At 36.0% G+C, this 24854-nt stretch overlaps 1 protein-coding gene across 1 annotated transcript in view; it reads left to right on the top strand.

Annotated features, from left to right (window-relative positions):
* LOC122787918 (unconventional myosin-Vb-like) overlaps positions 1-24854 on the top strand; it is a gene marked incomplete at its 5' end in the record, with an annotated part of 1807467 nt that overhangs the window by 822904 nt on the left and 959709 nt on the right. The window contains one exon of the mRNA XM_044054844.1: positions 22711-22950. Coding sequence (XP_043910779.1) covers positions 22711-22950 — 240 coding nt within the window. The remainder of the gene's footprint in view (positions 1-22710; positions 22951-24854) is intronic.

Below are 24854 nucleotides of genomic sequence, written 5' to 3'. Positions count from 1 at the left end.
CCCCTCCACAGAACTAACCAATTACCGGCCCCATAGCTATTCTCTCTCCACTCTCCAAAATACTAGAGAGATGCATACACTCTCAGGTCTCAGACTACCTCCTTACTAGCAACCTCCTTTCCAATACTCAGCATGGTTTCCAACCAAACCATAGCACCACCACTGCCTTACTCTCCTTTACTAACACTATCCTTCAGCATAAAAACAATGGCTATCTCTCCTCTGCTACTTTCCTAGACCTAAGCATTTGACATGGTCCCACACAAACAAACTCATCTTTGTCCTCAGTAACCTATCCTTCTCTCAATCAGTCACCAACTGGTTTCAGAGTTACCTGTCTGACCGCCAACAATCTGTTGTATGGCAGAATGACATATCTCCCCAACTATGTCTCCATAGGGGTTCCCCAAGGATCCATCCTTGGACCTCTGCTGTTTTCTGTTTTCACCAATAATCTCACCTCTGCCACTAAACATGGAACTCTAATACAATACGCAGATGGCTCAAGCATCATCTGCTCAGCCCAGTCCCTACCCAAACTGCAAAAAGTCACACAGGAAGCCTTTTCCTCTGTTGAAACTTGGTTATCCGATGCCCAATTAATGCTCAACCCAAACAAAACTAAACTACTCATCTTCCAACCCACTAAACATACTCAAAACTACTCTCACTTTAACATCACAGCAAAAGACAACACCACTATATACCCAACTGAACACACCAAATTGCTAGGAGTGGAAATAGACAATAAACTAAAATTTGACATTCACATATCCATGACCATAAAAAAAGTCCACAAAAACTAGGAGTGTTATACAGAAATAAGCGTCTTCTCACCAAAGCAGCAAAGATTTCAATAGCAAATTCCCACCTTATCTCCACCGTACTTTATGCCTCTCCAATATATGCCAACCTAAGGCAATGCTATCTAAACAAGCTTAGAGACCTGCTACAACAAAATCGCCAAATTCGCTACAGGGGCATCCTGCCGTAGTCACCACTGTCTCTCACTTGTTGAACTGGGCTGGCTTGAACTCCCTCACCTCCTTCATTGGTATCAACTCTCACTCACCCACAAACTAGTAAACCATCCACTAAATGTCTCATCCCTCCAGAATCTACTCCAACCATATCGCACCACCAGACCACTAAGATCCAGCAACAAAAATCACTTGCAAATCACTAAAGCCAATAACTCTGCTGGTGAAGCACTATTCTCTTGCACCATAGCCAAATTATGGAACTCCCTCCCACCCACAGTTACCTCCATACCATCATGCACCCACTTCAGAAAACTTTACTAAAAGCACACCTAAAAACATGCTGGCTATGCCCTTGCAACTCCCGCTCTAATATCACCCACCCCATCCAATCATTACCTTTCTTTCCGCCCTACTAACTACCTTGATTATAGCAAGCTCAGATGCTCATAAGCCTAGTACTTATTATACAGCAGGAACTTCTTATTGTAACATTTGTTAATGTCTGTTATGTACTTCACAGATAAAGATTTTAGTTGTCTACTGATGTACTATGTTCTTCATCTGTAAATATGTTTGTAATTAATTGCTATGTTAATCAAATTGTTAATCGCTATGTAATCCAATGTAACTACTGTCTGTTTATTTTAATTGTGCAGCTTTTCTCCCCGTGCCTCCACTGAAAATGGACCTACGTCCAGTCGGACACTCATGGTCAACAAATGTAAATAAATGTAGAATTGTAAACCTTTATTTATTTATTTTTTATCTCCTATCCATAAGATTCTTGAAAAATAATTATTAGGTCACCTATTAAAGAATAACTTAATTCCTACTCATTATGGGTTCCTTCCAGACTCTTAAGGCACAGAAACTGTCTTACTTTTTGGATGCAATAAAAAAAAAATCTGCTTTATTTTTTGGATACAATATATAAAAAGAGCTTTTTTGCTTTTATTTTTTACTAGATGTGTCCAAAAGCTTTTAACTAAGTTTCATTTTATTCAGTGTTTTTTGGCATAACAGTTAAGGCCTTTACCTCATAGACATAGGTTACAGGATTTGATTCTGACCTTGATTTATTGGCTAGGCTTAAAATAGCATTTAAGGACAGTTAGCCTAGTATTCACCTATAAACTTCTTTAAAGACTATTCAGTGCAGATACAAGTAAAGAAATCATCTTGGTTTAATACTTAAAGGAAATGTCTCAATGCATGTTGACTGCTCATATATACCTACTGTGTGACTATTTGATAGCAGAAATGACCCAGGGATCCATTCTAGGTTCAGTCTTATTTATCATCTGAAATTGAATGCAAAACCCCTATTTTCTACTGAAAATACCAAAACCAAAATACATAACTTAGTTATTTAACTGAAATGTATCTGTTGAAGTAATCTCAAACTTTTCAGTTATTGACTAAATATTTTACATGCATGATGAATACTCTTGTTATAGGATTACTTCAACTTTGTCATTTTAATTTGCCATCATAGCTTTTCTTACTGTGCTGCTGCTAAAAAGAAAACTGTTAAAAACACAGATGACCTCTCTCCATTAAAAATGTTGATAACCAACATTTTGTCATATTTATCTATTAATGCCTGCAATGAGAAATGAATAAATTAAGCAGTAGTCAAAAGTTTACTTAAAGCTCTTATTTTAACATAGAAATGGTGTTTTTTAGAATTTTTTTTTGTAACTCATTCACTCCTATCAAGGATAACAAACCACAGACATTGATCATCATATTTAGTAGTTACATGCCCTTATATTTAATGTCGGAGACATTTTTGACTAAAATAAGTTACAAGAAGCATACATGAAGCAAAAGACTAATTATGAGAATCATGGATGCTTCCATCAGTGTGTAAGGAGCAAAGCTTTTCAACACAAACTTAACAGTAGTAAGATTCCAAGATGAAAATGCAGGTCAGTATTTAAAGTCTGGGGCTGAAGAGGGGCACAACATGGATGTGCAAATCCAGAAGTTGCAGGATGACTATATAAATGCAAATGCCTTTTATAAGCATGCCTCTCTATTGCAAAAGCATAATATGCTTAAGGCATAAGTGATGGGGGGAAAGTGATATACAGATAAGGGGTGTTGCCTGTTTGCATATCAGTAGGATTCACAGAGATGAATCCATAATGAGGTTATTTCCATTCTAAACATGTAAATGGCCCTGCATTTATGCCAGCAAACAACAATTTAATAGAAAAGTAAGTAGATGTGAGGGGAAGGGAGAAAGTTTCATTTGGTGTCAGGGGCATGCTTGTGCATACATGGTCAGACTACTAAAGGGATCATTGAGGAAATGTTTCATTTTGATATCAGAGACATGTTTGTGCATGGATCACTATCAGTTCAGCAAACAACATTTTCAGTGCACTTACATTGAACATGACGTTTGTCGAACTGTTCATACTGAGCTCCTAGTACAGTGAGGATTGGAAAATTGCCCTTTCCTCACTGTAGTGCAATCTTGGACTTAGTGTATATAATTAGCAGGGATATGGGGGATGCAGCCCCCATATGAGCAGAATTAGATGAACAGCATTTCTGATGAAATGCTGTTTGTGTCACTTCGATGAAGTGATATAGACCCTTTGTGCATACATGGCCAGACTACTGAAGGGGTCATTGGGAAAAAGTTTAATTTTGGTGTTTGTGCATACTTGAACATAATACTGAAGGGGTCGGTGGGAGAAGTTTCATTCTGGTGCTTCTGCATACATGGACAAACTGCTGAAAGAATGACTGGGGGCATGCTAGTGGACTGCAACTCTGATATGAAAGGTAAAACACCGCATTCAACTGGGGATGTGTGTATTCTGCAGATACTGGACTATGAATTGCAAGAACACTTCATTCACATATGCCTCTTTACAAAATTTTTCATTTGCATCTCATTATACTCTAGGCCTTTCACGTTAGCATAAATGGCCTCCATGAATTTTGCCTTTGCTATGCTTATTTGCAAACATCAGAGACAATTCTATCATGTTTGTGCAAATGACTATGAATACAAGCCTCAGTTTTGTACTGCTAAATAAACTGTATTCAGATTCGTTTTTGTGAAAAAAAAAAAACGCAAATAACTTGATATACAGAATGTACTGTGTATGGCCAGTGCCCTTACAAATGCAGGAAAAAGTAAATTTTCTTATTCGGTCATGGTATATATAGTAATACATATATATATATATATATGTATATATATATATATATATATATATATATATATATATATATATATATATATATATATAAAATATACACACATATATATATATATTTATATATATATATATAAAATATACACACATATATATATATTTATATATAATATACACCTGTGTGCTTGTGTTTCTATAATTATATAGCCTCAGAAAATAGTCACCTGATTGGTCAAGCAGGGATATTCATCCTTTCCACTAGAGGGAGATATAAATGCTTACATTTATAAATAATTTTACTGCTGTTTTATATTAATTCAGATTTTTTTCCTTTCTAATGTAGTCTGCTAGTATACCTCCTGTGGAGAAATGCAAGCTTTTTTTTCTTAAGAATTTTGTCTATTATTAACATGTTACCTTTATCCAATTGTTATTTTGAGAGTGACTGTAGTAACCATATGTTAGTCTTGTTGATTTATAAGGTGCTCTTTTGACTGTAGGCCATAATATTAATGGGATTATTAATGCAGTTAAGAAACAACTTGCAGGTTATTGCAAGCCAATAAACTCATTTAAGGTTTACTAACAGAATCCCATCTTTCCCATTGGAGCATAAGGTTGACAGTGGTATGGTATCCATTACTTTCAGAAATTTCCTATCCTTCCAAATAAAGTCAATAAGAGAGTAAGAGGTAGCTGGTTTATGAAGAAAATATATTCTAGTTCCAATGATTAAACTACAGCCTCCCAAAACTGTTAACAAAAATCAGATTCTACCAATAAAATTATTGATCTGCAATATTCACAGTAAACCTAAAAAAAACAAGCACTAGATGTAGACTAACTGAAGCAGCTTAATACATTTAGAGCTTTTGTCCAACACCAAATACATGCATAGTTTTTCTGACACCTAGTTTCAGAGGTGGTGTTTGGTTTTTGAAATCTGTAATCCAATCTGGTGTGTTTTTGTAGAGGATTTCCACTCTGTTTCAACTTCATAACATATTTACTCTGAGACAACTGTACCTTGGTGTGAGAGGAATTTTGAGATGCTACAATTTTTACCTTAATTTATGCATGTATGTATATATGTGTGTGTGTGTGTGTATATATATATATATATATATATATATATATATATATACACACACACACACTCTCTCTCACACACACACACACACACACACACACACACACACACACATATATATATATATATATATATATATATATATATATATATATATATATATACACACACACACATGTACATATAAAACACACACACCCCTGTGTGTGGGTTTTTTTGTGTATATACAGACATGTATATGCATATATGGTGTGTGTACATATGTAATTGCACTTTGAACTTTCCAGGTTAACCTTTTCGGGATTGTAATTTGATGTGTTATAAATCTCCATTGCTGCTGTAGTACTGGCAGCATTTTTTTCTTTCCAGACTACATGTTTTTATGTTTCTAAATAATTCCTTTCCAGATATTTACATTCCTGCATTCTACCCATTTGTTAAATTTTATTTAATCCCATGTCAGAGGGAGCTGGAGCCTATCACATCACTCTGTGGGCACAAGGCAGAGAAACATATTCTGAATACAGTGCCAGTCTAATATATAGTAAGATAAAAACTTGCCTCTGCAGAAATGCATTACATGAGCAATGCCTAATATTTCTTGATCTGTACAAGTTACTCTGCAAGTATTAGTAGCAAGTGTATTTGGTAAAATAAACCAGCAGCATCCAAATCTCTTGGCTTTAGCAATAATAAGGTAGGTGAGGGAATTCTTATTTTTGCACCTACTGTTAAAAACATGCTTTGGTGTACATAATCTGTTCTAAATAATTACTAATTTTGTAAATACCCTTTAGGCTAGCATGTATACAGTTAGCTGCATTGACAGTAACAAACATTCATCATACCCCTGTGGCAGACAAAAAAAAAAAAAAACCTTCACTGAAGTGCTATTTACTTAGCTCAAAACTAGATTGTATTACTTCACATTGTACAAAATAAGGTATTTTGACCACCGTGATAACAATAACTCCATATCAGGTACAATTACTTGATTCCAAGCTGCAAGAATTAATGTATTGGTTGTTAAAATTACTAGGAGAACAAAGCAGTCATTTAGGGTACATTTGTAACTGCACCTGAAATCCATATAATTTATGGTATCCGACAACTAATAGGTGGGGCAAAATTTTTAATCCAAGGCTAAATTTAGGGGCAATCCAACCAGACATTTCCAAGAAGGTAGTAAAAAAACAATATTTCTTATGATAAAATCAAACCATCCTAAACTTTATGGGGTTGAATAAGCCCTACTATATATTTTTTTCTTGCTGGCTAGGCTTATTTCTATATAATGTTAATAAAATTATATACTGTTTCTACAACCTGCGTAGTTCCTGTAATTTCCAAGGTACTGCAAAATTCATGATTTCCATTAGCTCATATAGTCTGGAGGGCTTGTAAGTACAATGGTTTTAATAGTATACGATGACTAGCTAAAGTTTTCTTCTTTCCACATGCTACTGATTCATGAAAATCTTTGAAATTAAAATTAAGAAATCCCTATTCTTCCACTTGAGATTCTGATGATAGAGAAATTAGTAATGTTTTTGTGCAACTTAATAATCAGAAAATTTAGATCAAGAAAGAAATAAAAATGACATTTTAATATTTAGACCCACTTAAGTATTGTAGTAAGACATGAAGATAGCAGGATAAAAAAACAAGAAAAATGTATATTCTACATTTCTGCAGAATGACTAAAGATATATCTTGGGATATCTTGGAGTTGTGCAAAATTGGTGCTCTGGTAAAATTCTTTTCTGTTTAAGATTAGGAGGTAAATTGCCCAGTGATGAGCTTTATTTTTAAATTAGGATTATGGACCTGATCTGCAGAGGAAATTGTATATGCATTCCCAAATTGTAAGGGGGAGTATGAACACTATTGATAACTTCAGGCCCATTAATCTAGGGAAAATATATTTTTCTGATCACCTTTGAAATTAATATGAGCTCAAATCCTTCTAAGGCATGATATTTACCAACATAGGTTCATTTGCATGAGGTCTAGTTTCACTAATATCTCCTATTTCTGTTCAGAATTTGCTAAAACTATTGCATTTGATTCTGTCTTTAATTTTAGTACAATTGGTAGTCTGTGGCATGTGGAAATAGATCCATCTATAAGGTATTTGATGCCTGACCAGTTAAATGAAAAAGTCTTTTCAAGTAAAAACACACCAAATCCTATGTAGCAAAAGGTCTGTTAAATTTCATGTTCTCAGTGGTCCATTCTGGGCCTCTCTTATTTAATCTGTTTATGTAATCTATTGATGGAAATTCTAGAGTCACGTGTTGTAAATCTACTGATGACTGAAAAATCGATGTTTGCTAGAAATGTTGAACATAGAAACTTGCAAAGCTAGTTTGATAAGTAGTATGTAATGGGTTGAAATTTAATGCTAGCAATAGTTCATTCATCTTAGTAATGTTAATTGGTATCACTGTATGCTTTAAAGAAGTATTTTAAAGGAAGCTATCATGTTTAAGAATTTAGGGAAAGTTATTGATGACATTTTATATCTAATGTATCTGATATTGTAAGAAGGGGTTATGTGAAACTTTAGTCCGTTTTTTGGTATTGTCACTTGCAGAGATTAGAAAATAGTACCAATACTTAAAAGTATGTTGTATTGAACTACTGAATGTAAAGCAGGTTTCTGCAACTACATAGCTAATGCATTACTTTAGCTCAAATGAATACAGGGTTTCTATAAAAATATCTATGATAATATAAGTCCTTGAGTTATTATGAGTTTCTCATGAGGCTTTATTTTCAGTATTTTATAGACTAGCTGGAGGTAAGTTGAGTTACGGTTACATTTTTGTTTGAGGAAGGCTTTGCAAGATTGTGTATTGGTCACAATAGCCGCTCATAACAGAAGAAATTGTCATTTCCCAAGCAGATGAGTCTTGATTTCTGTATGGTTTAACTTTTAGTAGCTATATAGCACAAAATGTGCAATACACTAGCTATGGAAAATATGATTAAGATTTTCAAGTGGAGGAATACAAGTTTCAGCCCAGAGTTTCTGAATGCAGGGCCATTAAAGTTTTTTAAGCCAAGAGCCTTACTGCCTCCCCCCTTCCCCCACTGTAGGCCTCAGTACTAAAAGAAGCAAAAATAATCCTATCCTAGGAAAAGGAGAGCCACAAGCATTAGTCTGCATTAACAGCCTTGGCTCTAATCACATCATCTCCATGACTCTGCTGAGATGCTTGCCAAAGTTATGGCTTCCATGTGGAATGGCCATGGGAGGTCATTTCTATGGATCCACCCTGTAACTGGTGAACTGTTGACATGGACTGAGGATTCTTGCTGTGGTCTCAGATGGTCACATCATGTGGCTGTTGTGTCCTCCACCAGATTGCGTTTAGAGCTCCTGGAACAGATCTAGAATCTACTCAGTGTGGTAAAGATTGTTCCTTCACAGGAGAGATGCAAAGTCTTATCATTTTGCCTAGTTTTTGTTCTGAAGAAGACATAAGGATACTGTCATCCCGGACCACAGCAACTTCATCAAGTGCATCTGGTAAGTCAAGTTCCTAATGGCAACTTTCTGGGGAGTCATGCCTCTGCTGCAGTAGTTTGACTAAATGTTGCTCAAGATGATTGATTGACTTGGTATATCAGTATCTGGCTCAGTGCAGGAGCTTTCTTCATTTAATCTGGGTAGGTTTTATATGCAGTACAAAGTGTTTCTGTTTAGTGTCTCATTTGAACTAAGCCAGTGTGGATGGTTTGCAAAGAGGGGAGGAATTGTGCACTCTTACCTCAATGACTTTTAAACCACAGAAATAGAAGAGGTGGACAAAGCAGATTATTCTCTTTCTGTTTTGGTGTGACTGCACAGTTGTCAATAGGGATATTGGGGTATCAAATGAATTGCTCTACTGCATTAACACATTAATAACCATTTATTTTTGGGACAATCTTTGTTTCTTTAGTATTCTGTCTGACATAAGCAGTTACTACTTCATTTCAGTATGTGTCCTGGCTTTTTAATATACTCGGGATCTTGGGTTTCATCGTTTGTTTTCTTTTTTCTCATTTGATTTTATGCATGAAATCACTTTTACCATATGTTTAGATGGCATACCTTTCAACTTTGCTCAAAAAGCAAAAGTAATAGGGTAACAAAGGGTCAAAATAAAGGACAAATTTTGCTGTCTAAACTCAACATTGCTAGAATAATATATTTTGTGTTAACATTTTCTGAAGGATATGCATTCTGAAACTCAAATGTCTATCATTCATTGATTGCAGCCATTAACAATTTGCCAGAAGAAAACACAAATTTTATGAGGAACAGATCAATACTATGAGGCAAAAAAACATTTTGTGAAATTCTGAACAGCTTAGAATCAAGTTGAATGGCATTTGATTTTATTTGCATTTGTTTTCCGGGGTAGAGCACTGATCTCCATGGACCTGATGCTGGTGTTAGTATATATAGTGAGGGGGTGCAGCCCCCCACTAAATTTAGTTTTCTGTTGTCTGGTTTCATTTTACATTATTTCTAAAACCAAACTAGGTGGGGGGCTATGCCCCGCACACACCCCAATGTAGGGGGCTGTGCCCCCCAACTCTGTATACTAACACCAACATCGCGCTACATTGGGGAAAAGAAAATATACCTTTGAATTGCCTTAGAGTACTACTTGGTGAAATTAACTTTAGGTAATTTGGACTTCTGTGGTGGTGCAGCAGAAGCGTTGTTGCCTCACAGCAAGAGGTTCTCCCGTTCGATTCTTGGCTTGGGTTGGGAGTGCCTTCTGTGTGGAGTCTGCATGTCTTCCCCGCGGTCGAGTGGGCTTTTGAAAGACATGCGTTGAATGGGTGTGCCTTCGTTAAAGATTGGCATCGGGCTGGCAACCCGACACCATAAAAAACAACGGTCAATCATTAGTGAACCGGAGTTCCACTGTGGCGATCCCTAACCGGGAAAAGCCGAAAGACCAACAACAGGTCTAAATGAAATGGTCTTTCAGTGAAGTGATATGAATACACACACACACACACACACACACACACACACACACACATATATATATATATATATATATATATATATATATATATATATACACACTTAGTAAAATAAAATCATAATAAATATGGCAGTTTTCAAAATAATAGCACATCTCATTCTACAAAATAATTCCAAAAAAAGTATGCAGCATGGCTATATTATGCTTATAGCAGCACTAGCCTATTCCAACATTAAAGTTTACAGTAATCCAGTTTCATGAAGGATACCTGCTATGGGATTCAAATGGTCAAGATTTTCACAGTTTCTTGTTCTATCAACTAGATATATGTGGCTTATTAGTTCTGGTAAACTATCACTAAGAACCAAAGAAATAGAAGGAAAGTACAGATTTAACACCACTGAGAAGTTTAATGTATCACATAAAATCATAAGTGCTTTAATCCCAAAAGTAAGGACTATCAGATAAAAGCATCTAAAAAAGTGCAGTATTATAAAGATATAGTAATTAATCACATGTAACATAGGACCATAGGAGATTACTAGGTCATCTGCAAGGAGGTCAATTTAAGCCTAGCCATTTCAACCAAATGTAATACCGTAGGTGTTAGTCAATACCCAAGATTGTGTTTAGTGATGACTGCCCATGTCTATAAAGGTTGTGGGTGCTAACCCCAGTAAGAATTTACTGTTCTCCATCCACTCGTACAGGTTCCTCTTGAACAGTGTCATACAGGTGCTCTGCTTTAATCATGTAATAATCTAACCAGTAAAAATTATTGACCAATCTTCTACTAGTGCAAAAAATATGTATGTGTGTGTGTGTGAATTTGTTCTCTTACCACCACACATTGAGTATCACAGTAAATATTACTTAAAATATATAAAGAAGATATGTTGATGGATACATTTATTTATGATATAAAAATATGGAAATATTATTAGATTAAATATCAGTGGATCTTAATTGCTAGATGCAATTAACTAACGTTTTATAATTCAAGCTGGGGAGATGTTGCATTTAATTTAATTTGCCAGAAAAAATCTCTAGCTTCAATCATTGCTACCCAATACCCACATCTTGTATGTTTAGGAATTTTTTTAACCACATAAAATAAGATTTTTTTTTAAATCATTACACAGTGTAGAATGTTTAAATAATGCATTGCTAACATCCTTTCTTTTTATTGCTTAGTAATGCCCATAAATTCTGGGTTGTAGTTATCTTTCGGTCTTTTCAATGTAAAGGCCATCAGAGGATATACATAAAGCAGTATAAATCCCTGCAATTTTACAATTACATTTACAATTGATTTGTTATGTTAGAACTGTTGTAAATAGACACTCTGAACATGCACCACATTTTAAACACAAAGTAAGCACCAACACAATTAAAAGAACCCAAAATTTAACACCCCCCATGTGTTTCCATAAAATGCTTAGTTACAGGACTAGAAATACTTAGTTCTAACATCCCCTAGATGTTCCAAAATATGGACCGTAGCCCTATGTTTTTTTTTTGATCCACATACCATTTCGGTTTAGAACAGTTGCAACCTCTAATATATACAACTCCAGCAGAGTTACAGTTAAAAGAATCATTTGCCATGAACGGTCTCTCATTAATCCTCATCCCTGATGAATTCCTCACCCACAGACATACACTATTAATTGGATTTGTGATTGCTTGTTTGCATGGGCATACAAATGGTGGTTCTGTGCATTGTTACTTTGATCCACGAAGGCGAATTGCCAAGGTACCAGATCGCTGCAACTGAGATGAAGTTTGGAGCATTGGTGCTTATTTTGTGTTTACTTGTGGCTTTATTGGAGGTGTCAGAGGTTTGGTTTGTGTATTATTTCAGCATGCACCACATTTTCCCATGCCATAGTGTTGCCCCTGTTTAACCAGTCTTTCAACTATATTTTTAATCTCCTTGCCTCTTTTGTACACACATCTTAGGTATCCATCTCAGATAAACCATGCCCCTAAGATCTTTAAACACATTCTAGTTCCTAGTAATAAGACCTTTCACCAGTTCACTAAAATTAGAGTATGGTTAAACCATAACTTTCTCAAAACCATCTTCACTATTTTAACTTTAATGATTAAATCACTGGCCTCCCTCAAAGTAAGTGCATATTTGTTATTCCTACTATCTTTATGTCCATCATGTCACAAACTAATTTTGGGGGTTAGCTTCTTTCTAAAAGCATGTTTGTAATTTAACACATTCAGTAATAAATTTTTCTTCTGAAACAAGTCTAGAAATTCTGACAAATTGACCCCTTCACCAAATTCTTTTTTTCCAAAAAGGGTGGTGACTAGAAAAATGTAGACAAGAATTGGAAAAGATGGATTTACAAAAAATCTTGGATTCATAGGAAAGACTCTCAACATTTTTATTAATAGTGATATCCAAATAATCTGCACTAGTCCAATCCATAAGGTGGGTAAATGTAAGGAATGACATACTGTTAAATAAACAATGAATAAATCAGCACCCCCCCCTGTCCTTGGGATCAAAATGCCATCTAAAAACCTCAAGTATATCGGAATATATTTCCAGTATTGGGACCCCACAATTTTCTGTTGCTCCCAATACCAGAGTGCAATACAAGATTTTTTTCCAATTGAAAAAGACCCTTACAAGAATAGGTTCTATACTGGAGAAGAATTTTTGTGAGTGGACATAACTGTTCCGTACTCTTCTCTAGCTCATTAATCGTGTATAGGGCAGACTTACTAGTAAACTCTTAATACATTTCATCAAGGCGTTTGATTCATAATCTGCCTTTATTAGGAAACACTGCTTTTTATAGGTCTTCAAAGTAACTTCTTAGCACTGTTCAGCAGTTTTTTTAATGTAGTGCACTGAAATCACTGTGCCATATCTAGGCAAGCTATGCTTTCCAACTATTCAAAAACTCTGTTGTCCCCTTAGTAGGATGTATATGAGTATTAAGGTAATTTTAGTCTAGTAAACAGGTATGCCTTGCCTTTATCCGCCATCAGACTTTACCTCCTTTCTCAAGGAGAAAGAGGCCAGTTAGTCCCAAAATAAATTTGAGCCCCCCCATCCAGGTGTTCAGGTTTAATTTGAATGGTGGTATAGAAGGTATAGAATCATATTGTTTTACCTGTAGTTGAAGTTTATCGAACAGTTGTGGATAACTTCTGTTTTCTGTAAGAAATAATACTGCACTTTTTAACATTTGGTTTAAGACCATTAACTGTACTCCAGGTAAGCTCCTTCTGAAGGGTGTAGATGTCTGAAGGTTAATTTATTTATTTGTTTTTAACAATGATACACAGCTTGCAGTCTGCAAATTTGGTTGCTGGACTACACTTAACTTAGGGGTCTATATATCACAACGTTGAACTTACAGAAGTTCGATTGTTGTAATATCGAACCCTAAAGTCCGAAACCCAACAAAACTGAAAACACAAAACAGCTATTTTTTTTCCCCAGGGAAAAAAAATCGCTGTTCCGTGACAAAAAAAAATTAAACTTTAAAGTGAGGGGCTTTGCCCCCCAAACCCTCACTTAAATATACCAACTCCAAGATCACTCCACAGTGGAGGAAATAGCAAAGCCCTGAAAATGGCCCACCGATTTTTTTCCCTGGAAAAAAAAATCAATGTTCCATGGCTAAGCTATTTTCAACTTTTGGACTTTAGGGTTCAATATTACAAAGTTCGAGCTTGCTTTACTTCGATGTCTTAATATAGACCCTTAACTTAGCACTAGTTGAAGAGGCACTTGCCACACAAACTGTTACTGTATAGTTTGTTTTTTTTCTTTTCTTGCTATAAAATTCATGTCTGTTGACCTTCTTGGGTGGTTTGTTTTTAAATTTCCCATTGTATTTTAGCTTATGTTTTGGCTGCTAGATCTATGTTTTGTCTAGGTGAGCTTAACATTCCTTAGTGAAGTTGGCAGCTGTTCCAGTGTCAAGGTTAATGATAGGGGTAAATGTAGCAATTTCATTATATAATCATTTAAGATTCACCCTTTTGAAGTCCTTAAACGGCAAGAGATTAGCTACAGAGGTGATGGTGGTTTTGAGTATGTGTCATAACTTTATGGTCCAAATTAACTGGAGAAAGAAACTAGGGGAGTAGACCTGGTAGTGACAATATTACTGACAACCAGAGCCAGAATATTTTGGCCTATAGTGGGTTCACCAACTATTTGATCCAGGGAATTCCTATTGATCAGATTCAGAAATCTCTGGCTATAATCCTTGTTAGAGTTATGAGTGCTCTGTAGTTGAAGCCACCTAGGAGTATGGGTTATTGCATATAGAAATTTCTTCTAAAACGTCCATGGAACTAACATGGTCATCTGGAGACATGGGTTCTGTAGCTTGACATAAGCAGGTACATTGTCTTATTTATAAGTTGAAGTTCTGTTAATAAGATTTGTGGGTCTCTAGATATCACTGTAAATGAGATGTGTCCCTTAAGTATGGAAACACCACTGCAGTTTCCACCAGGTCTGATGTCATGGTAAGAATAAAACCCAGGTATGAAGAGTGCTTTCTTTACATGTAAATCAAATCTCTTAAATGACACACATGGACATGTTCCAGATGGTGGAGTGCCTCGAGATCAGGAAGTTTGAGATTCCTGGTATTGAGAAGAACCACCTTAATGTGGTACAATATTGGATTTGAAGAATTTGCTAAGGTAGAATGTCTGTTTTGGACTTCCAAGATGGCTGCACATTGAGTAACAGCTTATTTCTAGCTCTCCCAGTGTAAAAAAAGAAACTCAGAAGAGAGGGCCAGTAGACTTGTGTTTATGGGTAAATTTCAGTAACTGGCATTAAGTGCACTACCTGGATGCCAGGAATAAAGAGATACAAAAAACTTGGAAAAATCAGCTACAAAAAGTGAGGAAGAAGCACTGACTGGAGAAAGTTGTGCAGCTGTTCAGCGAAAAGCAATGCAACCTTCAGACACGACTTCCAGTAAACCTACAGGAAGATACAAGACAACTGCATATAGACTTTTTTTTAAAATAAATGAAACACTGATGAAGTATGTCAACACAAACAACAAAAGGCTGGCAAAAATGGAAGATGTTTTAAAGAGATATTCAGATGAGGTGATAAAGCTGAAAAAATCAGAGGGTGAAATAAAGAAAATGATTCCTGAATATGAGACTGCTCAGCAAGAGATGTTTCAAAAATAATAGAATTAAAGGACAGAGCACATAGGGAAGACTTGAGATTGTTCAGCTATACCAGAGAAGCTGGAAGGAGCAGACTGCATCAATTTTCTGAAAGCATAAATAAGCAACTGGACTGGTATTCCACAGCAGGAATTTAGTTGAAAGGACACCTCATGTGTATGCTCCAAACCTTACTGTAAGGAAGCAACCTAGACCTTTAGTAAAGATGCAATCCTACCAACAGGAGGAGCTGATTTTGTCAGAATTGTGGCAGAAGGACAACATACTAAAAGTGGGAGACATCAGAGTGTTTGTGGAGAATGATTACTCATTGTACATCAGACGAGCAAATTTGTTCCAATGTTGAGGGAATGTTAACATGGCAGGTATGAGATTCAAACTGCTGTACCCAGCTGTCTTCAAAGTATCCTTCTCTGGAGAGAAAATCATTCTTTGATGACATACATACTAAGGAGGAAATACAAAAGTTTGTCCAACAAAAAGTGTGTTGTGAAATAGGAGATTTTGCTGCATGTTCTGTAATACAGACCACAGAGAAGACTGTATCTGTAAAACCTTTTTCACTGTTTCAACAGAATATGTTGGAGAGAAGGAAGGGAGCATGAGAGATGAATAAAATAATTGAGAGTATGTTGGAAATGAAGCAGGGACAGGATTTCAGAGATGAACTGTAATAAAACCAGTAATTTAATATGGGATTACAGAGCAATATTTATATTTGTGAAATATGTCAGAACAAGAAAATCTGAAAGTATTGGACTTTTTTTTCAGAGTTTTTTTGACTTGTAGAGGACTCTAAAGCATATGCCCTACTTCATGTCATTAATGTTCAGAAAAGTGATTTGGGGAGGGCAAGAGGAGGGAGGAAGTTAACTGTAATTAAATTTTCTTTTTCTGAAATAGTACCAGTTTTGTGGCATGTGGTTTTCTTTACATGCTATAAAGTAAAGTTTTTTCAGATATTTTTAAGTGTAATGGAGATTGTAAACAGGTGCTGCTGTTCTGTTTTTTCTTTCTCTCCTCTCTCTCTGTCTCTTCTTGTTCAGTTTTAAGAAATGTAGGCACTGCAAAGTATAAAAAGCTTGGTTAAAAAGCATGATAAACTGGAGAATAATGTTGTTTTTCTCATTTTTGCATGGGGAATGACTGGATTAAAGACCTTATATTGATTGATTAGCAAATTTTAACAGAGAGCATGTAAATGAAAAAGAATAATGAATATTATGAGGCTTTTTTCTAGCAAATACATGTAATCTCAATAACAATTCTGCAGCTGGTCTTCATGTTTCCATAGAAACAATCTGATAAAGAGAAACAAGCTCCATTGTTCTCATGTCTCCATGGAGAGACTCTAATAGAGAAACTGGCTACAGTCTGCTGGAAAGTGATTGGCTGAGGGGGAAAAGAGAAATTGGTTAAGAGAATAGTGTTCTCTGAAAGCATTCCGGGGACTTCCTAATGTAGTTAATGGTCTCTGAAAACTTTTAGGGGTTTTTCCAGCTGGGAGAGCTATAAGGATAAGAGAAAAAGCAGTCAGCACTTAATAGAAGCACAGGCTGCACCATGCTTTTTAGCATGGATGACCTTTCTTCTAGGTTAACTCAACTGTGAGTGTCGCTGTCAGTTTGGGATTTTTGTTCCTATTAGGAGGTTAAAACTTCAATATTTGAAGGTGCACATAGTTGTGGTGTTAGTATTAAGTTAATCAGTTTAAGGGGGTATTGGGGTTGTTTTGTTTGAGGCTTTCTATAAAACAAAATTTTATAAGATGTGACAGGCTCAAATGGATATGACATAATACAAATGTATAAAAAGTTCAACCTGCCAAACAGTGTATGCATGCAACACAAAAGCTGAAAGTAGACATTTAATAAAGACAGTGTTATACATAAAAGGTAGGAATAATGACTTTTTAATACGTTTATGCTTTCTTTAATGTCTTTAAATGTAAATGGCCTCACAGATAAATACAAACAAAAAAGAGTAGTGAACTATATTTAAAAAAAAGTAGAGTGCAAATAGCTATGTTACAAGAGATGCACTTAAAAACAAATGAACATGTGAATTTGATAAAGAAAGGTTTTTAGGATGGTTATTCAGCAGATTACCTGGGACAAAGGAAAAGAGGAGTAATTATATTAATTATCAGAGTAGTTCCAATAGTGATAGAAAAAGATAAAAATGATGACAGATTTCTAGTGCTAAGGGCTGCTGATAAGAGAGAAGGATTACACTGGCATGTATTTATATTCCACCTAAAACTACTGTAATGGAGCTTAAGAAAATTCTGGGAGAAATCAGTTTTCAGCAAGGAATATTACGTATAAGTGGGGACTGGAACTTGATTTGCAGCAGTGAGGATGTGTCTGGGGGGCTCAGAAGGGAAAATAAAAGAAAGGAGGGTAAATATTTGAAGAAATTTATGAAAATATTTGGCATAGATTATTGGATTGAATTTACGTATTTTCCAATATATAAAAACTGGGTTAGGCTCAACAGAATTTATATTTCACAGGAACATGTGCATTTAATTGAAGGTCTCGCTACCCACCTAATAACTATTTCAGATTATGCACCAATAATAGCTAAAATAACAACCCAGGGTAATGAAATAAAAATGGGACATTGGCACTTTACCGCCTAGCTGTTGAAAAGAGAGGAATTCAAGGAATTGGTAATGGAGATTATTCAGGAGCTGTTAGAGAGGATAGAAATTTTTCGAAAATCTAGCTAGGAAGTGGGATAAAACTAAGGTAGAGTTTAAAAACAGGGTGGAAATTAAAGGAGAGCTATGGTTTAGAAGTAACAAGAATTACTTAGAGGGACTGGCAAATGTGAAAGTATTGCAGAACAGGGAGATTTTCACAGAACAAGAAGAGGAGCAACTGTGGAATGCTAGGCAGAAAATAAGGGATTACCTCAATATGCAGAAGCTTAAAAAGATTGCCGTTAAGCAACTTTATTGATAATAACACTAAAGCACAAACACTTTTAGCACAATGACTCAGGCAACAGAAAGTAGAAAAGGCTGTTGCCAAACTTAGGGAGCCTATAACAAAAATGTTAATAGATCCTTGAGAGGAGTTACAAATATTTCAGAAATTCTGAGAGGCTCTCTATAAAGCAGAGAAGTATGAAAATCAAGAAAAGATACAAATGGAAATCTTTATGGAAGAGTTAAATATGTCAAGGTTAGCAGTAGATGAGGCTCAATTGCTAGCAGGATAGGAGGAGATGAGATAAAATTTGTGATGTATAACCAATCTACAGGAAAGTCCCCAGGAATAGATGGTATTCTTGTGGAAGTTTGGAAGCTAGGAGGAAAAATGATAAAGATGTGGAAGGTTTTAACAATATCTTTAGAGGAGAATAATTACCACTGTCCTGGAAGAAAGCAGTCGTAGTTTTAATACCTAAAGAGGGTAAGGATCCATAAGATTTCATCTTCATATAGGCCCATTTCAATACTAAACCATGATTATAAAGTGTTCATGTCTATAATAGCTAAAAGAATGGCAAAAGTAATGCCAAAACTGATATGGATCAATGTGGTTTTGTGGAGGGGAGGCAAAGATTTGACAGCATCAACAGAACATTGATGATCCAGAGGGAAGTAGTGTGTAAGAAAACACCATTGTTGTTGGCGGGTCTTGATGCACAGAAAGCTTTTTACAGAGTAAGCTGGGGCTTTATGAGCAGAGCAATGGAAGCATTTGCATTTCCTTAAACTGTAAGGTTGATTAGGAGACTATATGAGGGATTGGAGGTGAAACTTAAATTGGGTGGGGTGTACTCTCTGATAATTTCTGTTTGAGCAGAGGAACCAGGCAGGGGTTTCCTCTTTCCCTTATTTTATTTGCATTATATTAAGAACCACTGGCAAAGAAAATAAGGGACTCAGAAATACAAGGATATAGTTGGTATGTAGGCAACAAAAGCTGGCTTTATTTGCAGATATTATTTTCTACCTGGCAAAACCAGAAAAAGGCATTACAGTGTTGTGGAACATTGAGACAGTTTCAGATCTGTTTGGGATACAAAATTAATGAAGCTAAAACAAAGGCAATAGTGGTAAATTATGACCCACACATGACCTGATTCAGGAATACCCATATTTATGTTGACATGATAAAATGAAATATTTAGGAGTATGGATTAAAATGATTCTAGTGTTGCAGCTAAGAGCATGTGGGAATAGACTAAACAAAAGATAATACAAAAACTGAGAAAATGGAAGCTTTGTTATATGGATAGTAAGATACAAGCAGTTAAAAAGTTTTAGTCCCTTTAGCTTATTCACAGGTCAGGAATATTTTTTATCAACCAGAGCAATTAATAGAGCTGAAGGACTTTATCTGGGAGGGGAAGACTGCATGAGTCAAGTGGGATAAGATGATTCTTCCGATAGAACTGGGCAGATTAGGATTACCCAATCTGAAGGGGTATTTCAGAGCTACACAGTTAAGACTCTTATACATAGCACAAGCAGAAAATTATAATTCAAAGTGGAAAGGGGTGATGATGAAACAAGGGGGAAGCTCAAGAAACAAGGAGAGACTGGGATTTTGAATGCAAGCCTTTAAGGAGAACAACAATAATCATGCAGAATATTCTATCATAAAGTAGCAGAAGGTATTCTAAGAACTAAGCCAACACTGGAACAGAGAAAGGAGATTTTGCCGATAGGGATGACTGCAATTAGGGATACAGACAATAGGCAAGAGGAAGCCGGAATTTATTGGAGAAAACTGGCAAAAGAATCAAGGTATTGGGAGCAAATAACTAGAGAGGGAAAGATGATAGAATGGGAAAACGCCAAGAATTTATTTGGACTGCAGGTTAGAGATTCCCTTCCCTTTCAAGGATTGATATCTGAGTATAGGCAAAGAGAAAGAAATTGGGGGTCCTAAAAAAGACCAGCATTGGTAGAGGTTTTAGAATCTAGTACAGAAGCTGCCATTAAAAAGGAATAACTAGAAGAGCATATAAAATATTGCAGGATAACTATGAGTCAGTCTGAGGAGGTTAGAAAGGACTGGCAAGCAATTGGATAAGCAATTCAAAAAGAATCAATGGGAGGATATATATATATATATATCTCCCAAATATGCAACAAAATCTAGAAGATTTAAGATTTTTGCCTGGAAATGTTTATATAGATATTTTTATATACCCCAAGTAGACTCCAGAGAGTTTTTCCTCAGGTAGACAGTAAATGTTGGAGGTGTGAATCGAAAGGAAGAGGTAATTGGGAACATATTTTTGGGAGTGCAGTGAGTTAACGGACCTTAAGGATTTTTTGCTAGATGGACTGTCAGAGATGCTGGGTGGGCAGATTGGTCTGTCGAGGGAATTGATTTTTCTGAGCTATGATACAGAATCAGAATTGCCTAAACATGGCAAGGCCTTGCTGTGTCTAATAATGGTGTGTGCCAAAAAAAAAAAAACAATTGCCAGAAAATGGAAATCAAAATCTAAACCGTATGTACTGGAAATAGTAAATATAGTAACAGGGATAAAACAACTAGAATTGAGATCTTTAGAAAAGGGTAGGAGCAAACTACATAGGAAAACTGGGAATTGTTGAAACAATACATACAAGGAAGGAATGTAATGTTTGAGTTGAAAGATTGGGTATATTATAAGTGGTGCATAATGTTTGCATCTGGGAGTGTGTCAGTACGGTTTGTGATGTGAAATGCTTGTGACTAGGATTGTGCTGATGTGGTTTGTTTTCATTTATATAAATGTATGATTGCCTATGTAGTAAGTAATGGTTTAATGAAGATGTTTAAAAAAAGCAGAAATTGAATAATTTATGTAATATTGCTTAGATTATATGATGTATAGCAATATACGTGAAGCATAATGTTTGCTAGTGTAGTTTGATTACTTTTATATGAATGTAAATTTGTCTGTCACAAGTGATAATTCAGTAGTGGTGTTTGGGGAAAAAAAAAGGTAGAATGTCTGTTAGAGAGACTGTGCCTTTTGGAGTAGCATGGGCTTTTCATTATGTGGCAATATTGAATGAGAGATGCAGGCTTTATTCCAAAATGAGTAGGACTATCTGTCATCTTGTCCAAGATGATATATTCTGGATCCCCCTGGAATGACACAAGTTAATTAGACCATTTGTTAAAGAAAATGATGTTCTTAATTCTTTGCATCATTCTTGGTGAAGGAAGGATTTCACTCAGGACCGAGTCTTGCCTGCATCTGTCACATGCCTATGGCATTCTGACATGTCTCCCTGCATGTCCTTCCTGTCTGCATCCTTGGGCATTCACTCCTGCATGTAGTACCACCATATCACAGACATACCTGTGTTTGGAAAGGGTCCAGTGGGCCATTGTAATGTCTGGGATCCTGATACCCAAGAGGAAGGTGAAATTAGCCATATCCTTGTCCAGCCTGGTGAGTGGGGAATTGGTATGCCGAATAATTGTCAGCAGTTAACACATTCTTATCAGAAGTTCATTTAGTATAGCTTGTGTGACTAGGTGTGCACAGAGTAGGTAAGGGACTTAACTGATGTTTGTTCTTACAAGTTCTAAATGGCTTTGGCAAGGATATTTTCACAGCATCAGAGTATGACATTTTTGGGTGATCTGTTTGAAAATAAGGTAGTAGTTGATTCTCACTATGTATTGATGTTTGTGAGAGGGATGCCTCAATATTAGCCAAGTATTTACACATATTATAGAAAGGGCTTTCAGTGCAAAAGTGGAGTTCATAATCAGTGAGCTTGAGGTAGCTACTACAGTGCAATAGAGTGTTCTTATCCTAGACTTTTCTGAGCCGCCTTTACCTGTTCTTTCTCTAAATTGCTTTTCCCTTGCACTTCTTAATCAGTAATATTTAGTTGCTTCTTTGTTACTTTGTTGTTCACGTCATTCAGCTTATTGCACTTTCCACAAAACATGCTATTTATTACATCCTCTGCAACACATTTTTTATTCTTCCTCATTAGGGTAATAATCTGCATTATCCATTTATTATTTCTGTGTTTGGCAGTCACATCTCAGTATTAATTTCAAGTATGTGTAGTTCATCATAAATCAAGATATTTATAGGTTTGCCCTTTTAATACTGTACAAGTCTATTTCTGTTTGCATTTTGTGCCTGATTACATTCAGATCAAGGCTGAAAGGATACAGTTAGATGAATCCACTAAACCATTTGCCATATGAATGAGTGATGAACTAAGTAGATAATTTAGTGAGACATTCATTTTTTAATATTGTATTGTATCTTATTTCTAGATGGTAGAAGAACAGAAAGCCATTGTTATTCAGAAGTATGTACGTGGTTGGCTGACTCGCAGTGCATTCCTGCATGTACGGAACACTGTCGTCTACCTACAGTGTTGCTTCCGGAGAATGCAAGCTCGTCGTGAACTGAAAACGTTGAAAATTGAGGCCCGCTCAGTGGAACACTACAAGCAGCTCAATAAAGGCATGGAGATCAAACTGATGCAATTACAGCAAAAGCTGGATGAGCAGGTCATTGTCACTGTGGTATACTTATGAGAGGGCTTACATGCATTTCTTTTCTTCATAGGTATATACTAGGCTAACAACCACCAGGGTCTTTATAAGCCTAGCTATGCAGTCCAGCCTAGTTGTGTCCCTGTGTATCATGGACATTTTTTAGGAGGGGGTATGTTAGTTTGGCCGTTACTGTCAAGAGACCTTGCTGTGTCTGAAAGAGAAATAGCTGAAATAATGTTGAACCTTTTCTGGTTCTGCCATGGCTTATAATGTATAGCACAGGCATGTCTACCTAGGCTTGCTGTGTATTGTCATAGTTGTTGATAATGATGTGACTAATGCATTAGGAGAGATTAGAACAGATGGTGCTTCATTGCCAAAAGGGTATGAAGAGCAACTGTGTCCAAGTACATTGCATAGAGAGTATATTACAACTGGGTGCAGATGGAATGAATTTCATAGGTTTTTGCTACCATATGCACCAGCTCCATTGTATGTTCATATATCCAAGTTTAAACAAGTGTGTGAAGTGGCAGGAAGTGCACTGCATTTTTCAGAAAACTTAGGCTCTTTGGGCAGTACTACTACTAATTGAGACATTTTCTCTAGCATCTAATCTTGCCCATATTCTTTGGTGATTTATGAAGTCTTCCTGCCCTTTTTTATTATTTATGGACTCCTGTTGTGGAAGGTACTCTGCTTAGAATGAGAACTTTATTTCAGCCTGTCACATTATGCAACATCCATTCAACAACTCAGTAGACGTACAAAAGGAAAGATAAGGCAATAGCTATTCTGTTTGTCCATCTCCATTGATGGTTTCTCGGTTTATTATTTCCAGGTAGGGGAAATACAGGAATGCAACATCTTCTCTGTTAACTTTCCATTCTGCAATGAAGTTTGGTGGTTTGAGTGTGCTGTATGATTTAAATCATGACATGCTACTAGAACCTTCATGCATCTTTCATCCCTTGCAGACAGTAATGTACCAAAGATTACCCTTTTGTTCTAGTGGACATTTTCAAATAGTCTGGTTGATAAGTGAATCGTTGCAGAAGATAAATAAGCATATTTTCATGTCAGTATAAAAAGATAACCAACTATTGCAGAGCAACCACCATAAACCGGTTCATTGCTCATGAAGTACCAGTTGGACTAAATTTCAGAATTATGAACACTTCAGATGTGCTGCTTGAAGCATTCATTTACATAAATACTGGGTAGCTTTAAAATCAGGAAAGAGAGGGCACAGTGGCAGACTAATAAAGCTGATGGGAGTTTTCCATCATCTCTAGCAACAGACTAAGAGAATCAAGCAAAATTGTTTTCAGGTAATCTTTGCAGTGGGTAGAACATTTTTCTTTTCCTTGATTTTGTTAGGTAGGTGTGGCCCTATATATATTGCCAGGGTGATGATGTACAAGTGACACTGAGGTAAGGATAATCTTGTAGAGATGCTATCATCCTGGAAACTGTCAAATGCTAATACTGCGAGTGAGAACATGGAGATGGCATTTTCCTGTTGAATGCAGCAAAATGCTCAGGTACATTGGAGTAACTGTGTATCAGAGTGCTGCTTGTATATTGTATATTTCATTGTGGTACTCTCTGAAGACAGCAGTTTCATGACCAGTGATTAATTCATATTGGCTTTTTTCTGATATAACAATACATCAATCCATTATCTGTTCTCAACCCATGTTTTTGGTAGTACACCTTGAATGAGATTCACTCAGTTTGTGGAATTTCTTTTTAGTGTGAGAGCTGCTGCTAAGGTGGTCTGTATACTTGCAAGTAAAACAGGTTGGCATAATAGTGAGAGCAAAAGTATGATCATTTTATGAGCAAGTTCATTTTTGGAGTTTGTGTACTATGGTTGTATGATGCCTGTTCTTATGTGACTGTAACTTCATTTA

Source organism: Protopterus annectens, chromosome 13.part0 (genome assembly GCF_019279795.1).
Source record: "Protopterus annectens isolate FY-2018-M chromosome 13.part0, PAN1.0, whole genome shotgun sequence".
NCBI lineage: Eukaryota > Metazoa > Chordata > Ceratodontiformes > Protopteridae > Protopterus > Protopterus annectens.
Note: the sequence above shows the minus strand (reverse complement) of the source record. Positions and strands in the feature narration are given on the sequence as shown.